The following is a 23,047-nucleotide window of genomic DNA, read 5'->3' on the forward strand; positions in this document are numbered from 1 at the left end:
GGAAAAAGGGAGGGAAAGATGATATATATGAAAGAAACACAATAAAAGCAAGGTTGAATTGCTCTTCTTTGTTTTGTAGGAGTTTGCCCTTATTCTTTGCATGTTATTAATGCCTGCTTCACCAACTGAGGTAGACCCATAATTCATTAATGGGTGTAGAAAACTGATTTTATTTGATTTATGCAAACATTTTATCATTTATGTTCTTCATTTTAGTCACTGTAGACACTATGAATTGGAAACAGGATGGAACTTCAGCTGGGAGAACATACCCCCTGATGACAGGTGACTCCATCAAATGTAGTGGTAAGAATCTCACAATTCATCTTGTTCAACAGGGCCCCTCGACCCTCTTTGTAGTTTTTGGGGAAATGAACTGTGGGGAGAAAGGGCACCTTCACTGAGAATTTGAAAGGATGTCATGGTGAAGATGAAGCAAGCTTGTTTTCTACTGCTATGTACATTAGAATATCAATCACCTTATTCAAATTACAAGAAAAGAGCTTATATCCCAACATTAGAAAGAACCTTTTTAACTATAAGTTTTTGACACTGGCTTAGACTGCCTTAGAGTTTTTGAACGTAGATTGGATGGCCATTTTCAAGAAGTGCTTTAGTTGTATGTTCCTGCATGGCAGGGAATTGAGTTTGATGGCACTTGTGGTCCCTCCCAACTCTATGATTTAATAGACTCTAAATACATAAAATACATAAATAACACTATGTAACACAAATTTTGTTCCTGAGTTATAAATGTCATTTTTTAATTGGTTCTATCATAAAAACATGGGGAAGGTTTTTTAAAGTTCAGAAATTTTGTTTTTGTGGGACATCCTGCAGCACATTTTGCTATGGATTTTCATGAATATCTCCTAGAGTCTCATCCAATTCAACACAGTTTGTGGCAGCCACTAAAATGAAGTTTCTGGACTATTACAACTACTTTCAAAGTAAGTACCACACAGAAATAACAATTTCAAACCAGGAACAGAACATTTTTAATAATTTTGCAATCATAATGCATGTTCAAACATACCCAAACACCTCATTCTACAGCAGTGGTTCCCAGCCTTTTTTGACCATGGACCATTTGACCAGGGACCACTTGAAAAGGGACCAGTTTGACCAGAGACCACTCTCCAACATTAGGATCAAAAGGGTTACTAGAATCAGTTTTTGATCAACTTTAGATTTGGTTTGGTTATTTGGGGTGCTGATTCAGAAAACTGCATTGGGTAGATCACATCAGCTCTAGTTTCTGATACAGAACATACTCAATTCAGTAGTCGCCATCTTCTTGCCCACAGAAAACTATATTTAATAATCTAGAGCTGATGTGGTAGTAGTAATTTTTCATGGGTAGTCAGTCTCTCCCCACCTCCTGTTGGCTTGGCACTATAAGAGGGTTTTGTGAAACCAGTCACTCTCGTTGCCACATGGTAGTAATGGTGAGGCTGCAGACCATATTTTTGTTCTTGTGGACCACTGGTGGTCCATGGACCACAGATTGGGAACCACTGTTCTACAGAAAAGGAAAGACAAAGCAAAAAAAGAATGGAAGCACCTTGTCAAGGGCCACCCTAGAGACCAAGTGGTCACTGTTTGTGACACCTTGGAAAGGTCCAGTGCATTCTGAGGCATCACTGGAACTTTGGCACCTATCACTTCTTCCTTCGTGACGGCACACACTTGTCTTTGTGGACTGGCTGCCCTTGTGGATAGGAAGTCTGGTGTTACGAAAGGGAAAGGATATTAACCGCTGGAAAGCTAACATCCTCTGCAGTTCTTCGAAAGATTTTCCTGCCCTGTCCCCACCCCTCTTCCTGGTTGGGCTAATATATCCGTCTCTGGTTCCCAGCCATTAGAGATAACCCTCAGTGTTGGTGTGCATGTGTCTGTGTCAGGCAAGGAAAGTCCCAGGAATCTGATCATGTTAGACTGCTCCTTTTGAGCCAAAATCATGTTTTCAGGGTAACATGCTATGTTATTCATTTCCTGTGAAGAGGGAGATAGGAGAGAAAGAAAAGCACCCTAGCGGCACGCAGCCAGCATATAACACATTTTCCTGGAAAGGCTGTACCGCGGACCAGGGAAAGTACCACAGAAGCTAAGGGGTTCTTCTCTACACCATCAGGATCATCTTTCATTCCCCTAAAAGGTAAGCAGTGCACCAGCCATTGAGGAGGTTTTTGTTCTTGAAACCTGTTACTAGCAATCTATTTGGAAAAGAAATATTTCTAAGAACATATCTGATACAGATGTCAGATTTCCTTCTGTTTAAAATACAGGACTTTCTTTTTCTTCGTCCAAATGCTGTAGCGAAAGTGCACAATTTCTCTCCAGCTGAAGTTTTGCATTTTAGTTCAAAAGTTTGCCAAGTTCATTACTATTGTTCACTGCAATGAACTTTTACTGGTATCATTTTATTTTTTGGAATCCACTTTAAGCCCTGGGGCTGAGGAACAGGTGACATTCCAACATCTTACATCCAAAATTTGATTGACTAAAGGTGGAGCTATGCAATAGGTGTTCTTGTGCTGTGGTGGAATGGGAAAGAGGATAAGAGACTTGAATGCAATTTGAAGACAATAGTAATACTTGGTTAAGTGGCAAGCATTAGGAAAAGAGAAAGATTGCATTAAAAGTGGCAATTCAATCAAGGAAGCCACAACCCTGAGTTTGCAAAACCTGAGCAGGGCTCAGGACTTGGAGATCATTCATTCAAAGAGTCATCATAAATCAAAGTTGACTTGACTTCAATTAACACCAAACTGCTATGCATAGTATTAAAGTTACCTTGGGTTCCAGTTTAAGTAAAGATAACAACAGCCATAATGCTCATCCCATTTTTATGTTAAACCCTCTTGGTAGTATTTTGTGTTGTTATAGAAAAACTAAAAACACTTTTAAGCCATAGGCCACAGTGAGCTGAAATAATATGGCAAAACCTCATGTAAACCACTTTTAACTTTTTTGAAAACCAGTTGTCTTTCTGCCACCTAAGTTTTATTTGACTATTTGGGAAAGCAGGATGTGTGACGTTTCCAGTCGTGGCTCATAGTATTCACATCAATGGGGTAAGTTTCAGTCTGAAAATTTGAAGAGCTATCCAAAGTTCTAAAACAAGTTCAAGCATAGGATCCAGCACCTTGGATAGTGTCTTTAAAATCGAGATTGAAACTTGAAATGGCTTTCCTCCCTCACTGGCGGGGAAGCAATAAATTGCTACTGTATTTATCCAATTATCGCTTCACTGAGCCCAACATTTAAAGGGAGAGCTTTGTGAAATCTAAAAGCCAAAGAGTCACCCACCCAAGCTCACATTCAGCCTAATCCAGCAATTGTTAACCTGGGGTTTGGTACCCCTGGGAGGGGGTCATGAGGGGATGTCAGAGGGGTCACCAAGGACCATCAGCAAACACAGTATTTTCTGTTGGTCATGGGGGTTCTGTGTGGGAAGTTTGGCCCAATTCTGTTGTTGGTGGGGTTCAGAATACTCTTTGATTGTAGGTGAACTATAAATTCCAGCAACTACAACTCCCAAATGTCAAGGTCTATTTTTCCCAATCTCCACCAGAGTTCACATTTGGGCATATTGAGTATTTGTGCCAAGTTTGGTCTAGCTCCATCATTGTTTGAGTCCACAGTGCCCTCTGGATGAAGGTGAACTACAAGTCCAAAACTCAGGTCAATGCCAACCAAACCCTTGCAATATTTTCTGTTGTTAATGGGAGTTCTGTGTGCCAAGTTTGGTTCAATTCCATCATTGGTGGAGTTCAGAATACTCTTTGATTGTAGGTTAACTATAAATGATAGCAACTACAAAACGACAAAATCAATCCCCCACACCCCACCCCACCAGTATTCAGATTTGGGCGTAAGGGTTATTTGAGCCAAATTTCCAGTGAATGAAAATATATCCTGCATATCAGATATTTACATTACAATTCATAACAGTAGCAACATTACAGGTATGAAGTAGCAATGAAAATAATTTTATGGTTGGGGTCACCGCAACATGAGGAACTATATTAAGGCGTCACAGCATTAAGAAGGTTAAGAACCACTGGCCTAATCAAAATTTACCATTTGGAACATTTTCAGATATCATTGTCTATTGCTAAGATCAATCCAGCCTCTTGTAAATTCTTTTAAAATCAGTATGTGGGAAACATTAGTAGGATCTTAGTTCATTCAAATCCCAGAGTCCATTTCTGGAAGGAAAACGTCTCCAAATTCAGGAATGGAAAGACACCTGTTGAAGAAATACTTGCAAAACTGCTATAAAAATAACTTTCAACTTCCCTTCAGTTGTATTTCTGGATGTTTATTCGTGCTGAGAAAGTTCAAAGGGAGTTGTGGCTCAACATTTAAGCATTCTGTACCTAATGTGGTCCAGGGAATGTCACTCAGGTGGCTGGGCTAGAAAAGGACTTAGTCATCCCAGATCCAGTATGAGCAGGCAGCACTGGACTAGATACACTTGTGGTCTGAATTAGGATCCGCTTTCATTTGCCCTCTAATAGCCATGGTATATTCTTGTATGGTTGAGGCAGCAGTAGTTGCAAGTTACTGCATGTTACTTCATACAATCTGTCACCAGCCTAAGAAAACAATGTATTGTGTTCACTGGATTCATAGGGAATGTCTCAATGGAAAATGAAGAGAGGATTCAGGCTCAAAAGTCAAAAGCTCAGCTTGCTTCTGGAATCGAAAACAAATTCATAGGCCCAGGATATTGCTATAGGCAATCTGTTATTAAATTCTAAATACACTCAGCTCTCCATACTAGGTTAGGAATGCAAGGTTAGGAATGCAAGAAAATTGGGAAACTGTGCATTTAAAAAACAGCTTCTTTATATCTAGGAATCTCTAGGCAGGCTGTGTTGCCCAACTGACAAAAGTCTTTTGTCTCACCCTGGTCATTCCACAGATATATAAACCCTTTTTTCCCAGTTGCAACAGACCTCACTACCTCTGAGGATGCTTGCCATAGATGCAGGCGAAACGTCAGGAGAAATGCCTCTAGAACATGGCCATATAGCCCAAAAAAACCCACAAGAACCTAGTGATTCCAGCCATGAAAGCCTTCGACAATACATTATAATTAAAATTATTACAAAAAAGGGATAAATTAATAGGCAGATACCAATTCTTCAAGTCTAAAGTGTCTGATTCTTTATGCTTTGTGTTTGTGTAAGAGAGGCATTTGTGAATACAGAAGAACCCACCAAAAGTGGAAGTCCCATTCTTAGGTTGATTGCTGCAGTGTTTAGTCAGAACGAGGTGAATCTGAGCTTGGAAATATACTACTTTGAGGGACTACAACTCCCTGAATCTTCCAGCTGAATGTAGACTTTACAAAAGGGAAACAAACACGCTTTTCAGGTGTACTTAAGAAAAACTGTGACTGACCCACAGCATCCCAACCAGAGCCCTGTGTAAAAAAACCAACAACATATAGAGTCAGCCCTCCACATTTGCAGGTTTAACTTTTGTGGATTTGATTATTTGTTGTTTAGGAATCTCTAAGTCTTCCAGCATGACTGTATGGCCAACCTTTGGGATAGGAGTTATGTTGGAGGACCTTGAGCAGGAGAGTCAAACTTGTGGTCCTCTAGATGTCTAGATCTCCAACTCCAAGAATCCCTAGCCAGCTTGTCCAATAGCAAGAAATTCTGGGTGCTGAAGTCCAAAACACCAAGTCACAGTAATTTACCACCGCAGTTAGAGGATCACAGCTTGATTGAGTCTAAATTGATGTTCTTATATGTGCATATGTTTTATTTTATTGTAATTTATATTGTGTTCACTTTTATGTTTGTTTTTAGGCACTTTGTGCTGTCTGTAAATTGCCCCAAGTCCCATTGGGGAGATGGTGGAAGGATGTAAGAATAAAGTTGTTGTTGTTGTTGTTGTTAGTTTGACACAGCCTGCCTAGAGATTCCTAGATATAAAGAAGCTGAATTTTAATTATAATTTTAGAATGGGCAAATTTACATAAAATAGGAGTAAAATAATTTAGGTAAATTGTGGGGGAAAGAGGGGAAGGGAATGATTAAAGAGTGGGAGGGAGGGTAAATCTAAAAGATTGGAGTGTGGTATGACAGGAGTGGGGGATAAGGGGGAGCAATAGAGTTGGGAAAGGGAATTTGTACTTCCATTTTTCTCTATAGTGGTGTTTAAAAGTTCATTATAGTCCTTTATTTTACTTCTTCTTTCTGCTTTCCTAGCGATAGTACCTTCTATTATCTATTCTCTTCTTTTTAGATTAATTATTTTATTTTATTTTCCTTCAACCATTCTATAAAAGGAGACCAGTCTGTTGTTTTGATATATTTGCCTTGTGATTGGGAAACTAGTGGTGTTAGTTTGTCCATGCTCATGATCTCTAGCATTTTCTCTATCCAGTCTTCTCTTGATCTTTTTGTCTCCATACTCAGGTATACACCAACCTCGCTGCCATGGTTGCAAATGTGAAAAGTTGGTCTTTATTTATATTCCAGTCCATATTTGTCATCCCTAACAAAAAGTATTCGGGGTGCATAGGGAATTTTTCTTTCAATATTTTTTGGCATAGTTCATGATTTTCTTTCCAGACACCTCTTGCTTTCTCACATGACTACCACATATGATGAAAGGTTGCTTCCTGTTTCTCACACTTCCAACAGTTATGGTTATAATTTTTAGTAAATTTTGCTGTTTTCTTTGGGGTCAGTTGATACATCCAATTCTTTTTTAAGTCATAAGTGTAGGTATATTTCAATTTTTTGTTCCACATTAATTCCCATTCATCAAGCATTATTGTCCTTCCCATATTTCTTGCCAATTTAGTCATATAATCTTTTATCTGTTCTTTCTCTGTACTTCAACCCAATAGTAATCTGTAAATTTTTGCAATAGTTTTCTTCTCATTTGTTTGTATTTTGTCTCAGGCAAACATCTTTTCTTCAAATCCTACTTTACTGTCTTTATTGTAGTATTCTTTTATTTGTCGGCACTGACACTAAGATATATTCCTGAAGGGTTTTTTTTATTATTCTTGGGTTCTTAATTCAAAATCTTTCCCTTCTTTCCTTAAAATGTCATGGTATGTAGGCCAGCCTATTAATTTATTCTGACAAGGAGGAAAAATGTAACCTGGATGTATGAAAAATAACTTCTTCCTTTCTTCTTACAGTTAACCTTCCTACTCAGAATGGGAGAATCTGAGGCTCATTTGGATGAGGAGTACCACAACCTGACAGAGCTTTTCCAGATGCTCAACTATTCCTTCAGCCATTGCGAGATAGGGCTGGATGACAACACAAAGCGGGTGTTCCTCTTTGTCCTCTACCTCATCATCTTTGTGGTGGGGCTGGTAGAGAACCTCTTAGTGATCTGGGTCAATTGGCAGACCCGAAGCTACAAAAACTTGGTCAACCTATATATTTTCAACATGGCTATTGCAGACTTAGGGGTGATTCTTTCCTTACCAGTCTGGATGCTAGAAGTAATGCTTGATTACACCTGGCACTGGGGAGATTTCCTCTGCCGCTTTGCCCATTATTTCTACTTGGCCAACATGTACAGCAGCATCTACTTTCTGACCTGTCTCAGTATTGACCGCTATGTATCATTGACAACATCTTCCCTCTTTTGGCACAAACATCAGCATCTTGTACGACGAATTGCTTGCTGTTGCATCTGGGCCTTTGCTGCCATCGTTCCTTTACCAGAGGTAGTACACATGGAGCAAATTGGCACCAGTGATCCATTCTGTACCTTCATGGCTCCCTTTGAGACCTACAGTACTTGGGCTCTTGCTCTCACTCTTCTAACTTTCTTTGGTGGGTTCCTCATTCCCTTCTCAGTCATGGCTGTCTTCAACATACTGACTGCCAAACACATCAGAAGCTCTAACAAACCAGAAGGAAAGAAACACTGCCTCCTCATCTATGCCTACATAATTGTTTTCCTGATCAGCTGGCTGCCATTCCATTTGGTGCTTTTACTTACACTTGAAGGTGCCGGAATCATCGATCATTGCTACTGGCTTCATTTCCTCTACTTCTTCTATGACATCGTAGACTGTTTCACCATGGTCCACTGCATGGTCAACCCCATCTTGTACAACTTCCTGAGCAAGAACTTCCGAGAAAAACTCATCTCTGCTGTGGTCAAATATATTCCCAAGGATCAGATGGATCGGAAAGATAAAGAGGGTTCCTCCAGCACCCAGCATTCTATTGTCATCACAAAAGACAACATCTCACCAAACTAATGCTTTCTATGCTCTATTGCCACATTCAGGTAACAAAACCCAGTGTATTCAAAGATTTCTCCCACTGACAGAGGGCTGGCCTCATTGAGATGTTCTAATTGTTGGCAGAATTCAATGTCTTCCCATCTAGGGACCAGAAGTCACCCAAGGTGAAATATGGGAATGCTGTTCTGTCACTTAAAATGAATTTGACAAAGTGACTGATAAGTTTTTATTATTAATTCCTTCTTCCAAATTCCCTATTTACCTGCCCTCCCACACCAATAAATATGGTAATGAATGTTTCTGCTGCCATGAAATTTTACTGTTGCAAAGATGGACATTTCTGTGACTTGCCTCTCCTGTTTGTACAGTTTTGAATGGAAATTTTATTCTGGAAACACTGCCCTATCCTTTCACTCAACAGACTGGGCCATGCATGGATCAGAACTTCATAACATATAGCTGATGCAGTCTGGAATGGTGAAACTGACATCTCCTATGATAAAGGAATAGACATGGACTATTATCTAAAAATATTCAGATAATAAATTTTAAAATTTGTTTTCCTGAACCTCAGTAAACACTAACAAGAATATTTGCAGTTTGGGATTTATTCTGTGTGGAAAACTCAAGTCAGATCGGTTTTTTGTTTTGTTTTGTTGAAAAATGAGCTTTTATGCAAAAAAAAAATTAAGTTTCCTGCTCAGAAACCATGATTTTCTGAGCAGAAAATAATGTCTTCTATAGAGAACATTATACATTCCACACAATCCTTCCCCGTGGTTTTATGTTTCAATTTGTATATAGGCCTATTATTTTAAGCCAATGAAATATGATAAATTAGATAGTGAATTTGGACCAGTGTGGAAAGATCATGGCTAACCAGCTGTACCCCTAAATGCCAGAGTTTGAATCCCCTTTGAAGGGACTCATATACACTTGGAAGATTTGCATTGTTTGCAGATGTCCCAGCCTACCTTCCAGCTTTTGCTTTTTGCATTTGCTCTTTTGGAAAATGTTATGTCTCTCCTTCCTGAATTCTTTTCTTCCTGAGTTGCACTTTACTCATGAGAAAAGAACATCACAAAGTCTTCTTGTCCTTTCTAGATTTTCAATAAATGAGATAGTCCTACCCATTAAATATTTCTCTGCATTGGTTATCTGTGCTTGAAGTTGTAAAGAATATAGAAGCAGTATGGTTTCAGTTCAGATTATTCACATTAGACAGACAAGAGTAGAAGTGGGAAAAGAGGGAACCCACACTTGACAAAGGTGGAATCTGTGGAAAATGGGGTTTAAAAAAACCACCAGTTTCGGGTATTAGCCAAATTGGATTTTAGAAGACCACGTGTCAGAGAGCCAGTGTGTTGCAACGGTAGACCAATGGACTACAATTCTGGAGACCAGGGTTTGATTCCCCACCCACCCACAGAAATCACTGGGTGACCAGGGCAGGTCACACACTCTTTCCCCAAAAATCCAATTAAAGGATTGCCTCAGGGTTGTCATAAATCAGAAACATAAGGGCAATAAAACATGCTAAAATTGTTTCTACCAACCATATTCAACAAAAGCTAACACTTCAGCCTGATTGTGATATTTTTGTCTTCTACGTACAAAAATAAGTCATGATTTGGACCATGTGCTTTGGAACAAGGAAAGAGCACTTTCTTCAAGTTCAAGGTGGAACATGGGAAGAAGTGCTGAGCCAAATGTTCCCGGCACATCCTACTTAATCTTCATCCTGATGGAACATAGATTGAGGCCAAGTTTAATCTCCCAACAATATGAACAGGAGGTTGAGGTGGAGATTACTAGAAATGTAGTTAATCAATCACTGTGGGGGTTTTTTGTTTTTTTTTTTTTAAAAAAAGGGGAAACAGGGTGTTTATCCAAAGCTCAAGGACATGTATATATATCAGGACTAAGAAATAATAATAAAATCCTTGGACGGATTTCCAGTTTAAAAAAAAAGCTCAAGAAGGCAAGGTGTTCAAGAAATGCACACTGAACTCTTACAACCATATTTTATCTATGAGCATTTGAATATGGCACACATTTTTCAAATTATCCAGCCAACTAGATACCAAGAGGGAATAAATCAAGTCAAAACTATGTTCAATCAGAAACAATCAAAGATATATATGTTCTTAAGACAAAAAACATAAAAATAAATTTACCCAACCCCACCTCTCCCCCCCCCCCCAATTTTAGGAAGTGCATGGCGAGATATTTATTATTATTTATTTTATTATTTACTATATTTCTATCCTGCCTTTCTTGAACCCAAAGGTGATTCAAGGTGGCTTACAACCAGGCAGTTATTTGATGCCTTAATAATATTCACTTAAAACTACATTTAAAACAGAATTTAAAAGACCTTGAACATATAAAACCAATATATAAAACCACTACCTTCACTGTTATCCTCACTGTCCAAAATCGTCAGCTGTTCCAATACTGAATTTCACATAATTCCGTGTTTCTCTGTTGCACTAGATTTCAAAGACTTGTTCAAATAGCCACATTTTCACATTTTTACAGAAGGTCAAGATGGAGGGGGTTGATCTAATATCCCTAGGGAGGGAGTTCCACAGCCGAGGGGCCACTACTGAGAAGGCCCATCTCTCATCCCTGCCAGTCACGCCTGTGAAGAAGGCAGGACCAAGAGCAGGGCCTCCCCAGACGATCTTAAGCTCCTAGATGGTTCATAAGGAGAGATATGTTCACAGGTAAGCTGGGCCGCTTAGAGCTTGAGTTTCTAACCAGTTATTTAATTGTTCCCACAGAAGTTTCCCAATATACATAGATATGCATTACTTGTGGAAGTAATGAGAGGTGCATTTGCTAACTCTCATAGCGAATTCAGACAGCCTTCTAACAAGCCCATACGCCTTCTAGCTGATTGAGGGAACTTCAGACCCAGCTCTACAGGAGTGGAGTATTCCTTCCATGTGTGGCATGACAGCTGCCTCTTGTCGTCATCATCCAATATTGCCCAGCAATAAAGCAAGCTGGTTAGTTTCTACTACAAACAGTGAGGAACAAGAACAACAACGAAACACTTCAAATTTTTCTTTTATTATTCTAAATAAAAAACACAACTTTTGTTTCAAACAATGGGAGTATAAAAAAATCTGATGTACAACCATTTTAGACATCTACCTTTTGTTTCCTTTGGGGAAGGAGAAAAGTTTTACAAAATATACAAACTGTACATCCAATAGATAGGAAACACTTAAATAAACTGGAAGTCAGTACCTCTCATTAGCTTAACCAAAAGGTTAGACATGGTGCCGTATTTTATTCTTCTGTTTCACTTCAAGACATCTGGATCTTTGGAAGAAAACAAGGAGTTTGCAAAAAAAAATTATAATGTCTTAATCTCCAAAACACTTTTTTTTAAAAAAATTGACACTGCTCTGCATTGGAGTAGAATCCCTGCTCCATGCTTGATCCTCCCCTGCTGTGGCGGTAATGATGGGGAGACATTTTTCACAAATGGTAGCATGTCAAACAGAGTGAAGTCATTTAATCGCAATACTTTATTTTTCTAAGTCTAAGGATTTCAAAGCACTTTTTGGACACTTGGTACACCTCACAATGTTTCCCGTGAGGTAGTTTTTTAGATTAATTCCTGTTTTTGGAGTATAGCAGTGGTTCTCAACCTGTGGATCCCCAGGTGTTTTGGCCTACAACTCTCAGAAATCCCAGCCAGCTTACCAGTTGTTAGGATATCTGGGAGTTGAAGGCCAAAACATCTGGGGACCCACAGGTTGAGAACCACTGGAGTATAGGGATAAGTTGGAGTGTGTAAGTGCAGGCAGGTAACTTCACTCACCCAGAGCTACACTTGTGACAGATGTTCAGAATCAGACACTATGCCCCAGTTTTCTGTGTCCCAAATGCCCTAACCACAGCCTCAGGATTCAAAACTTCATTTTTGCCGAACACTCTCAAAACAGAATTTTCTGGAGCTGACACTTTTTGCCTTGTGAATTACTAGACAGATTTGGCACTGAAAAATGAGAGAAAAGGAGCTCTATGGCCCTGCTTTGACTTGAACATGAGACAAGGATTTTTCCTAGACAAGAAGTAAATTTTCTTTTTCTTTATTCCCAATGGTGGCTGCATCCTACTTAGGTAAGCTCTGCACATTACACAATGCTGGAAATACATTAATAATTAGGGCTTTGGATGACAAATTGCAGGGACCGAAACTGGACCTAGTCTGCTGAGCTTTGAAGGAATATCTACTTATAGGAGCCCTCTTCCCAGTGGCGCAGTGGGTTAAAGCGCTGAGCTGCTGAACTTGCTGACTGAAAGGTCACAGGTTCAAATCCGAGGAGCGGAGCAAGCTCCCACTGTTAGCCCCAGCTTCTGCCAACCTAGAAGTTTGAAAACATGCAAATATGGGTAGATCAATAGGTACTGCTACAGTAGGAAGGTAACGGTGCTCCATTCAGTCATGCCGGCCACATGACCCTGGAGGTGTCCACGGACAATGTTGGCTCTTTGGCTTAGAAATGGGGATGAGCACCAACCCCCAGAGTCAGACACGACTGGACTTAATGTCAGGGGAAAACCTTTGTCTTTACCTTTGCCTTTTAATAGCATCCCCTCCAGGAGAGAGGTAGTGTGAAATTCCTTGAATAATCAGACTTTGCTTAACAAGGGGACTAGCCTTCTGTTCTTGGTCAGCAACAAAGTTTGCTATACTTTAGGTTCAAACAATCCTAAGTCTGTATCTGCATAGCCTTAGCCCAACTATTAATTTTCTAAAAGTAACAAAATTTAGTACAGGTTGAGTAACACTTATCCAGAATTCTTAAGTTTGAAATACTCCAAAATCCAAAACTGTCTACATGGATGGTTGATGGTTGCTGGTCCACAAACATTGTTTCCTGCATACAGTTTTTAAAAATACTGTATACAGTTAATTTCGGGTTGTGTGTATGCAGTGGATATGAAATATAAATTATTTCATATTTAGTCTTGGGAACCAACTACAAGATATTAAATTATGTATCTTTGGAAATACGGGTATTTGAAAAACTAGAAATAAAATCCGCAATACTTCTGGCTGCAAACATTTTGGTTAAGAAAGATTCAACCTGTAGCAGTTAAATGCTGAGGCAGCTCCTTAATCCTCACCAACAACTTTGCCAATTATTCCTGGAAATAGCACTGTCTGACACAGTTTAGCTAAAGGTTTTATTTTATCCTCTTTTCTTTGTCTTTTTTGGTGTTTGCCAACCTGAGGCCACAGAAAAGAAAAGGGCGAAGACATGTGCCTAAATATCTTCTGCAGAATAAAACTATCTTAAAAGCCTTGGATATGAAAATGAGACATAAATAAGTGCTTCCCCACCCCCACCCCTTACTAACACACATCAAAATAGATAATCTTCACAACATCCTTAGAGGTAGGTACTGTCAGCAGAAGCAAAACCAACCTGCCCAAGGTCACCCTACTGGAACCAGAGTCAGAGATGAGTCAGGGGCCCCTACAATATTTTCATTCTCTAGTTAAGACCTAGATCAGTGGTTCTCAAAATGTTTTGGCCCAGAAATCCCAGCCAGTTTACCAGCTATTAGGATTTTTGGGAGTTGAAGGCCAAAACACCTGGGAACCCACAGGTTGAGGACACTGACCTAGAGCAAGCTTTCATGGATTTCCCCTTTCCTGTAATACCAGTCACCAGTGTTTTTATTTATGGAAGTCTGAGAACTTAGTAGTACACAGCAGTAACTTTTAAGACTCCAGAACATCCTCCCTTTGAGGTAGTTTACATTAATCCAAAGAGCGGAGCTCAAGTCAGCTGCTACATATATCAACATTCATCTCACACATCCATCCCTCCTGCATGGATTTCCCACAGAACTGCACTTGGGGGGGAAAACCTGTTTGCGACACGAAGAACAATCCGCTAGACAAGGCCAATGCCTGTAGCCTGTGATCTCCTTCTGTTCAGTCCTTCCAATTGGAGGGATTGGGGGGGGGGGAGGGGTATCCTACAGTATCAAGTCACTAGGTTCTATTTATTGTTAGCTACACATATGCTGAGTTTTCACTGCTCTGGAGACAAAATCTCTTCATGGCAAACCCAGTTCCTTCCCTTCTGAAAACTGGTGTCAAGCCAGAACACCCATTTGTTCTTCATTTTAAAAAGAAAAGAGAAAGGATAGAGATGTGTGGGCTGTAGGGGGTTCAGGGGAATGTAACCATCAAATACCAAAAGAGAAAAAAGCAGCATGTTGCCCTTCAGAGAAGGGGAAAGAGGTAATTTTGTTAGTGTTTCCCACTACAGGACTGAAACAGCATTCCAGCAGGGAAGTGCTTGACTTCTGAAAACTTTTAGGAACATTATAACAAGAACTTTACTGAACAGTTCTACAGCAGAAGTAGGGAGAGGTAATGTTTCTCAGCACTTGTGATACCATAGGCACTGAAGAAGGAAAGAAGGAACCACTATTACTGAAGAGCAAGACACAGTGGGTTCTCAATCCTAGCAGTAAGCACAAGAGACAGACATCCTATCCAGGTAAATCATGGATAAGCCCACTAGTGGATAACTGCTGGAAGATAGCAGGCTGTATTGATTTCTCCAGGGATGTCTTGGAAGGCTGTGCCCCTGCAAAAATATTTTACCCCCAAATGCCTAACACCCATTTAAGGGATAGGACAATTTCCATTACATTTTCAGCCATCATGGACCATTTTAGGCCTAAAACAGTGGTTCCCAACTTTTTTTTGACCAGGGACTACTTGATCAGAGATGACTCTCCAACATTACTACCAAAAGGGTTACAAATCAGTTCTTGGTCAACTTTAAATTCAGTTTGGTTTTTTAGGGTGCTGATTCAGAAAATTGTATTGGATAGACCACATCAGATCTAGTTTCTGATACAGAACATATGCTATCCAGTAGTCACTATCTGCTTGCCCACAGAAAACCATATTTAATAAGTCTCGGCACTATAAGAGCTTTGCGAGACCAGTCACTCTCATTGCAACGATGTAGTAACAGTGAGGCTGCAGACCATATTTTAGTTCTTGCGGGCCACTGGTGGTCCACAGACCACAGGTTGGGAACCACTGGTCTAAAAGAGGGCCGAAAGTTGGTTTTCAAGCGACTTATGTTGACGAAAGACTCAAGCTGCACCATTCTGACCAAAAACTGGAGAAACTGTCTTCATCACACACCTGATAAGGGCATTTGGAAGGTAATTCTATGTTAAGAGTTCAGGATCCTGGGACCACAAAAATAAATCTGAGATCAGATGCTATCTATGAGATGCAATTTTCCCACCCTTAAATTACTTGCTTTCCTTTTTCCTCTTGCTTCAGGTAAACCAAATTCTTTCTTTTTTATCAAATTAAGCACCACATCCATTGTTTTATTTATGTTAATCTCCATGTTTCATCCTAAGAAATGGAATGCTGCAAGCTGCTCCAAAGACTGAGGTATCATGCAACTTGGTGTAATAGGCATTAGCCAATTAGTGCCATCCATTGCAGATTTTGCTGCAGACCTGTAGAAGTAGGCATCTGAGGGTGCCATATTTTTCACAACTCCGTCCTGGAGACAGGGATATAATTGTACTGCATGAGGCAGGGTACATTCAAACTGATTCCACTGCTCCAAAGTGCTACTTTGAGAAAATATGTTGGTCCCTCCAAACTAATGCATAAGAGGATTTATTCTGCCCTTCAAGTCACCTGGAAAGACCCTACTTCTTTTCTTCCTCCTTCTAGAGATATTTCTTTAAGGCAATGAAATATTTTCAAGAACAACTATGCACTCCTCTCCATGTCACAGAAACATAGAGTTGACAGTGATCACAAGGGCCATCTGTTTTGAGAACTCAATTCCACGGAATTCATAACGAACTATCACGTAAACGTGTACAGAATCGCAACCCATAGAGAGGATTCTTAGTCCTGCCAACATAGCTATAGTAATCAGAAGCCTTAGGTATGAACCACTGGACACCAGTATTTTTCTGGACATGTGACTGGCAGAATCCCAAGCAAGAATTTAGATACTACAGTGTGAGTCAACAAAGAAATTCAGTGCATTTTTAATGCCCAGGGGTGTTTCCTTTTTTGCTAATAGCCAATCATTCTTTCTCAGGATACTCCGGCCAAAGCTTTATCCAAAAAGTTTGTATTTGGAAAAACTCTGCTCTATTGTACCATACACCTGCCAAGACTTTTTTATTTGTTGTCCTTTATGAAACCAATTTCTGATTTTCTGATAAAGGGCAAAAGGCTAAATATGACACAGTGCGAGAAAAGATTAACACATTGCCACACACAAGCCTAGCCTTCCCTTGTGCATTCAATGTCAGTCTTCCCTAGAGCAATGGTTCTCAGGCTCTGGGCCTCCAGTTGTTTGAAGTTCAGTTCCCAGAATCCCTGATCATCTATCATAGTGGCTGAGACTTCTGGGTGCTAAAGTTTGAAATATCTGGAAGAGCAAGCATTACAAAATATTAAAAAATTACCTGACAAGAAGCCAGCCAAAAAACATCTTACTAGAAGGAAGCAACAAGTAAACATGCTCAGGACTGCATTGTGAGCTATTCCAACTTTTTATCCTCTAAATAACCAGGCAGAAAAAATGTTTTTGCTTCCACTTTCTTTCTTGTTATCCCCACTGATGTGGAGCATCAATATATCTTAGCAGCATAAATCTTTGAATGATCTCAGCTTGGAAACAGCAATGGTGGAGGAGGGAAAAGTCGTGAGGGGTAAATCCTATGCAATGAAGAGGAAAAAAAACCAGTCTGTTATTTAGACTTAAAACGACAACAACCATTGGACCCAGCAGGAGGTAAACACGACAGGTTTCTTAGGACAATAACACATCTAATGTGCTGTTGCTTTCACAGGACAGTGATTCAGAAACCCTCTAACAAGGCAAAGGAAATTAAGGACAATGCTGATGATGCCTGACCATTAAAAGTAATGTTATTTTTATATTTTAAAAAACCCGAAGCACATTTCACTACTATGAGCAGTAGTGCTTATTTTCCTAATACCTGCTGTTATCAGCTGTCTGCGTTTTTCTCTGCATCTTTGGAATGGATAATGTACATGAACGTTTGCTCAATGGTGAAGTCAGGGGGAAGGCTGCCTTTGTGGACACCTATATGCTTGCTCATGAGGTTAAGAGTAGAACTGTAGTGACCACAAACTGTGCACCGATACATGAGAGCCCCAGAGTGTGTCTTCAAGTGGCACTTGATGGTGGAACGACCACGGAAGAACTTATGGCACACTTTGCACTGATAGGGCTTCTCCCCAGTGTGGATCCGCCGGTGGTAGTTGAATTCACTGGTGTGAGCAAACCTCTTCCCACACACCTTGCAGCTGTATTTACTGTTCCCCGGCTGATTCTGAAGAGCCATGTCCTCACTTAAGAACTCCTCTGGCAGTTTCCTCTTCTGCAGAGGTTGCTGGTGCATTCGGTCACCAAAGCTAGGCCGGACAAGGTCCAAGCTGGAGCTACACTTGTGCTGGCTGACATGGTAGCGGTAAGCAGCTTCCAGCTTGAAGGCCTGGCCGCAATAATGACACCGGAAGAGGGCTTCCTCCATGCTTTGGTGGACTGCCATGTGCTTCTCCAGAAGGAGCCTGTCGACAAAACTGTTGGCACAAACAGAACAAGAAAAAACAGAGATTCCCAAGTGAGAGAGCGTGTGCCACATCAGGCTACAGAGATTGAGGTGCCGCTGGTCACACACACCACATGTTTGGCCTTTCAAGTTCACATGGTCCAAGATGTGACCCCGAACCACATGAAAATCTTTGGCCAGCAGTTTCCCACAGACAGCACATGCCAAATCCCCACTGAACAAGTTGACCTTCCCTATCAGTGGGTCACTGGGATGAATGATAACATTGCTATCAAACACCCCTTCTCGGCGGTGGAGGCTGAGCTGCCATTGGGTGAAAAACTTGGTTTCGCACATATCACAGGAGAAGAGGAATATCCCAATGTGAGACAGGACATGGGTGACTCTAGAGTTCCTGTCTTGGAAATGGGTCTCACACACTTTGCAGTTGCCAGTCAGGAGGTCGACATGTTCCCTAGCATGCTGGCGAATCAGCTGGATGTTGGGCTCTAAGACTTTCTTGCACACTTGACAAGGCATGGCCTTGTTATCCCGGTTGTCATTCTCAAAAGAGAGCTCTTCCTCACTATCATCGCTCAGTTCAATTACCTCCTCTGCTGCCCCTAACTCCTCACTGGGGTCTTCAAAATGCAATTCCTCTTCCCCTAAGTCTTCCAATTGGAGCTCATCCATTTGTCCAAAACCCTGGTCTTTGGAGTGGTCACTATTGCTAGGGCAGGAATTGCTGCCTGTGGAAACATCCAGAGAAACATCTGAGGAGAAATAGTTGCCTTTGCCGTAGTCCCCGTTGCTGTGGACTTTGTATTGCTGGCAAGAGTTGACAGTTGTTTGAACAGCCATGTTGGTGCTGCTCAGACTAGCCTGTGTCATAATACTCATGGCACCACTGAATTGTGCTGGCGTTTCTTGTTCTTCAGTTTTGGGAGTCTGTGGATGCAGTATGTTATGACTCGCATCATTTGCAACCTCTTCTTTTTGGCCACCTGTTGCTTCACCATGCAGACTGTTATTTCGCTCTATTCCCAGATGCTCTCCACTGTTTCGGATTTCACCCAGAGCATGGTTTGAATCAGTCAATGCACTACTTGATCGTCTTTCACCTGTGACAGAGGGCTGTTTAGTCACGGCTGAGTTTTCCAGGTCTGGGAAGGTGGAATGGCAGGCCTTCAATAGTCCATCCATACCCAGTTTTTCAGCCACCTCATAAATAACGCCCACGTTGATCAGATCTGTGAAGAGCTCTGAGGTATAGACAAAGCTCAGAATCTTTTCAAAGTTGGCTGGAGTGATGAAATCCACCACGTAGGTGCGAGCCACGTCCAGTCCCGCATTGAGGAAAAGGTTCTGGAAATAGCCTGCTGCACATGCCAGCACTGCTTTGTGTGCAGGGAAGGAGCGGCTACCCACAACAATGGTCACGTCACACATAGTTTCTGACAACCTCCATTTGTTGAGTTCCTTCAGCAGGTTATTGGGGTGGTCCGTGCTGTGCAGCTTGATCCTCATGCCCATTTTGACAGCAGCTAAAGAGCTGCTTTCCCCACTCACTTCTTGCTTACACTTGCACACTCTTCGCCTGCATCAGAAGCATTGGATCTCACTGGGCAGGGGGCTCTAGAGAGAAGAAAACAGTTACAGTTATGGTTCCAGCTTTTGAATCAAGAAAACCAAAAACTAATGTCTGTGGTAACGTTGCAAGCTGCTTTGTAGTTTGTAAATGGAAAGTAAACACAACTGTCGGTAATAAACACATGAATTATATAACAAGAAACAAAGAGGATTTGGATTAAATGCTTTCTGAAAACAAGTGTGGTGGTGGTAGTATGTATACAGGCGAGGGACACGTACTACAAATCTGAAACTAGGAAGATAAATTCTCACTTATTTTTCAACCAGAGGTGCCCCTTTAGATAGTATTGGCCTATCAATATTCTATCCAGAATAGGAATGTGGTTGAAGTTCAACTACATCTGAAAAGCAACAGTCTCGTCTTTAAACAAACAGATATTTCTTCTCAGTCATTTTCTATTTATTAGTTCTGTAGCTATCTATACCTCAGAGGCAGACCGTTCAGTTTCCTTGAATAATTTCAGTGGGGTGTATAGGTTCTAATGTATTTACACGTGTTTATTTTTCCGTTTTTTTTTTTCGTATCAGGAGCAACTTGAGAAATTGCAAGTCACTTCTGATGTGAGAGAATTGGTCGTCTGCACGGACATTGCCCAGGGGATGCCCAGATGTTTTATCATCCTGTGAGGGGCTTCTCTCATGTTCCCACATGAGAAGCTGGAGCTAACAAATGGGAGCTCACCTCGCTCCCCGGATTCAAACTACCAACCTTTCGGTTAGCAGTCCTGCCAGCACAAGGGTTTAACCCACTGCGTCACCAGGGGCTCCCTAATTTTTTTCCAGTCAGCTCTTTCTACTTTCTTATAAGATGCATATTATCTGTGAAAACAAGGATTTCTTTGACGCTCTTCCAACAGATAAGACTAAAATTCTGAAAGCTAAACTGGCAGCAGAAAGAAAAGATCAGGAAACGGAAGTCTTTTCTGTCCCTTTTTTTTTCCAGTACAACCTGTTGCATCTTTGTTTATTTACTTCGAAGCCACTTTTAATGGATTATTGAGCTGACCAATAGAATTAAGATATGAAGTAATTATTCTTATTTTAAAATAATGTGTGCTGCCTGATGTTCTGTAAGTAAGGCACGAGGCAGAAGGCAAAGTCAGCATGAAGTTCATAATGCAGAAGCTCTGTAAGAACAGTGGCACGCTTATGCCCACCCTGACGGAGGGAGAAATGGAACTGGGAGCATCTTTTCCCCATTCATAGTGAGATGGAAGCCTCTTGGATAATTATGCAACTGCAAAGGAGGCTTCTTCTGCAAGGCCATGGCACAATGGGGATTTTTTCATGATCAAAAAAAGTTATTCCCCCCCCCCCTGAAAAAAAGTTCCTTTTTCCCTGTGGAGGGAAGCATGCACCACAGGTTAGCAGTGGTTCTCAACCTGTGATTCCCCTGATGTTTTGGCCTTCAACTCCCAGAAATCCTGACCGCTTGTAAACTGGCTGGGATTTCTGAGACATGTAGGCCACAACAGTTGAGGACCCACAGGTTGAGAACCACTGGGTTAAAGGAATAAGACCACAGATTTCCAATAATTTCATGTTGGTGACACATTTCTTAGACGTGCAACATTTTGCCACACAATCTCAATTTAGGAGCAAACTGGAGGTTAAATCTCCCCTTTGTAAGATATATGTGGACAAATGCATACATTGCAATAAGGAAATGGATGGGGAAACAACATACCTCATGCAAATCTTTCATTGATATATATATATTTAAAGATTTGATTTATTGCTAATTTAACACAGAACCAAAATGTTTCTTATTAGGTTTGCACAATACATCTACAGCAGGCAACATAACCATGTTTTAAAAAACATGCAGAATAATCACAGGATGTCTTAAACCTACACTTGTTGATAAACTCTACAAGCTAGCAGGCATCCCCCCCCCCCCCCGCACGCGATGTCCGATGGGAAGTTGCTGCTAACTGTGAGAGAAATAAGGTTGAACACTGTGAAAGCCACCCACTGCATGGCTATCAGCCTCCTCCCAGTAGACTCAAATCAAGGAAAAGCTCTATGAGAACTTCCACTCCTCTTGGTGTCCTCCCAGCAACAGCAAGGGTATGTATCCCTCTGGGCAGCTAAACCAGGAAATCCCAACTGGATGACTCCCTGCGAGGGTCTTCCTCCAGGGGCAAACCAAGAATGAGCAACTTGGAAGTCCCTCAACTGACTCAGAAGCGGAGTGGGCAGATCAAAAGACAACCTGGCAAAAGAGCACTACTTAAAAGAATCCCACACCTTGTGTGACTGTGGAGCAGAACAGACAACTCTGTATCTGTACGCTTGTCCACTATGCCCTGCCTCATGTACAGAGGAAGAATTGTTGGAGGCTACAGACAATGCCGTTGCTGTTGCCCGTTTTGGTCAAAAGATATTTCGCTGCCTGCGCTCCCTTCAATTCTATTTTTATTGGTTTTATACTAATTTATGCAATGCTTTTGACACAAAATAATAACAATAAACACAATCATGTGTTGTGACACAGACCGGTATGCCAGGATCTGATCCCAGATTATTTGCTTATCAGACAATCTGAAGACTCATATAATCCAGTTCAAAGTAGATAATCTGGGATTGGATCCTGGGATATAAGGCAGTGTTGATCCAGCCAGTTTGGAAACCTCTGGCCTAGATTCTGACCCAAGGCTGGACCTACACTTCTATATAATGCAGTTTGAATTGCATTATATGGCCAGTGTTGTAGATCCATATCATGCCTTTATATGGGTCTACACCAAGCCTGGGCAAACTCTGGCCCTCCAGGTGTTTTGGACTTCAACTCCCACCATTCCTAACAGCCTACCGGCTGTTAGGAATGGGGGGAGTTGAAGTCCAAAACACCTGGATGGCCAGAGTTTGCCCAGACCTGGTGACCCTATAATGAAGTTCAAGCTGTAGACAAAAGTGATGGCACTGTTTTGAAGGGGAGGAGCTGGAAGTGAGAGGAAACAAAAGGAAAGGGGGGAGCTTCTCCAGAAGTAACAGGGATAGGGCAGAGTAAGGAGCAGAGCAGCCTTCCAGACCCCTCTGACTCTTCTCTCAGCTCTGCTACTTCGAATGGGAGATGAATGGGAGGAGGTGGAAGCGAGAGGCAGCCATGGGAGGGGCAGCATCCCCAGAAGTAGCAGCCTCCCCACCCCAAAGAAAGGCAAACTTTCGGGGGAAGGAGCCTCCAAGTACCTGCATGTTTCAGGCAAGGGCCGGCGGCAGAGGAAAGGAAGAAAGGGAAGAGAGGAAGTCCAGGAGGAAGAGGGGAAAGTGGAGGGAAAGGGGAAGGAGGAGGAGGGGGAGGAAGGAAGGCGTGCTGGCAGGAGGAGGGGGGAGAGAGAGGGAAGGAAGGGGCCCTTCCTTACCCGGGAGGCGGCGGGCCGGGCACATTCCCCTTCGCGGACACAAAGGCCTCCCTCCCCGGCCTCTTTCCCTCCCTCCCTCCTCTCTCTCTCTCTCTCTCTCTCCCCGCCAGACCTCAAGGGGGAGGCGCGGCGGCTCCGACCCCGGCCAAGAGGCTCCATCCGC

At 41.6% G+C, this 23,047-nt stretch overlaps 2 protein-coding genes across 3 annotated transcripts; one reads left to right on the plus strand and one right to left on the minus strand.

Annotated features, from left to right (window-relative positions):
* Nucleotides 1-1,802: 1,802 nt before the first annotated feature.
* GPR182 (G protein-coupled receptor 182) lies at nucleotides 1,803-9,379 on the plus strand. Its single transcript, XM_060764187.2, has 2 exons — nucleotides 1,803-2,158; nucleotides 7,181-9,379. Exon 2 carries the CDS (start codon nucleotides 7,199-7,201, stop codon nucleotides 8,261-8,263), a length of 1,065 nt encoding a protein of 354 aa, XP_060620170.1. The 5' UTR covers nucleotides 1,803-2,158; nucleotides 7,181-7,198; the 3' UTR covers nucleotides 8,264-9,379.
* A 2,515-nt stretch (nucleotides 9,380-11,894) lies between these two features.
* On the minus strand, nucleotides 11,895-23,047 carry ZBTB39 (zinc finger and BTB domain containing 39). Of its 2 annotated transcripts, none has more exons than XM_060764186.2 (2): nucleotides 22,885-23,047; nucleotides 11,895-19,504 (listed from the first exon to the last, which is right to left on the minus strand). In XM_060764186.2, the coding sequence occupies exon 2, from the start codon at nucleotides 19,400-19,402 to the stop codon at nucleotides 17,303-17,305; it is 2,100 nt and encodes a 699-aa protein (XP_060620169.2). In that variant the 5' UTR covers nucleotides 19,403-19,504; nucleotides 22,885-23,047; the 3' UTR covers nucleotides 11,895-17,302. The 2 variants fall into 2 exon arrangements, with proteins under 2 accessions (XP_060620169.2, XP_067319978.1); XM_067463877.1 differs by lacking the exon at nucleotides 22,885-23,047 and adding an exon at nucleotides 22,712-22,783.

The sequence above is a fragment of the Anolis sagrei genome, chromosome 2 (genome assembly GCF_037176765.1).
Source record: "Anolis sagrei isolate rAnoSag1 chromosome 2, rAnoSag1.mat, whole genome shotgun sequence".
NCBI classification, from domain to species: Eukaryota; Metazoa; Chordata; class Lepidosauria; order Squamata; family Dactyloidae; genus Anolis; species Anolis sagrei.

Excerpts from the sequence above, each read along its gene's own strand:
- GPR182 (XM_060764187.2), top strand. The coding sequence starts at position 7,199 with ATGGGAGAATCTGAGGCTCATTTGGATGAGGAGTACCACAACCTGACA.
- ZBTB39 (XM_060764186.2), bottom strand. The coding sequence starts at position 19,402 with ATGGGCATGAGGATCAAGCTGCACAGCACGGACCACCCCAATAACCTG.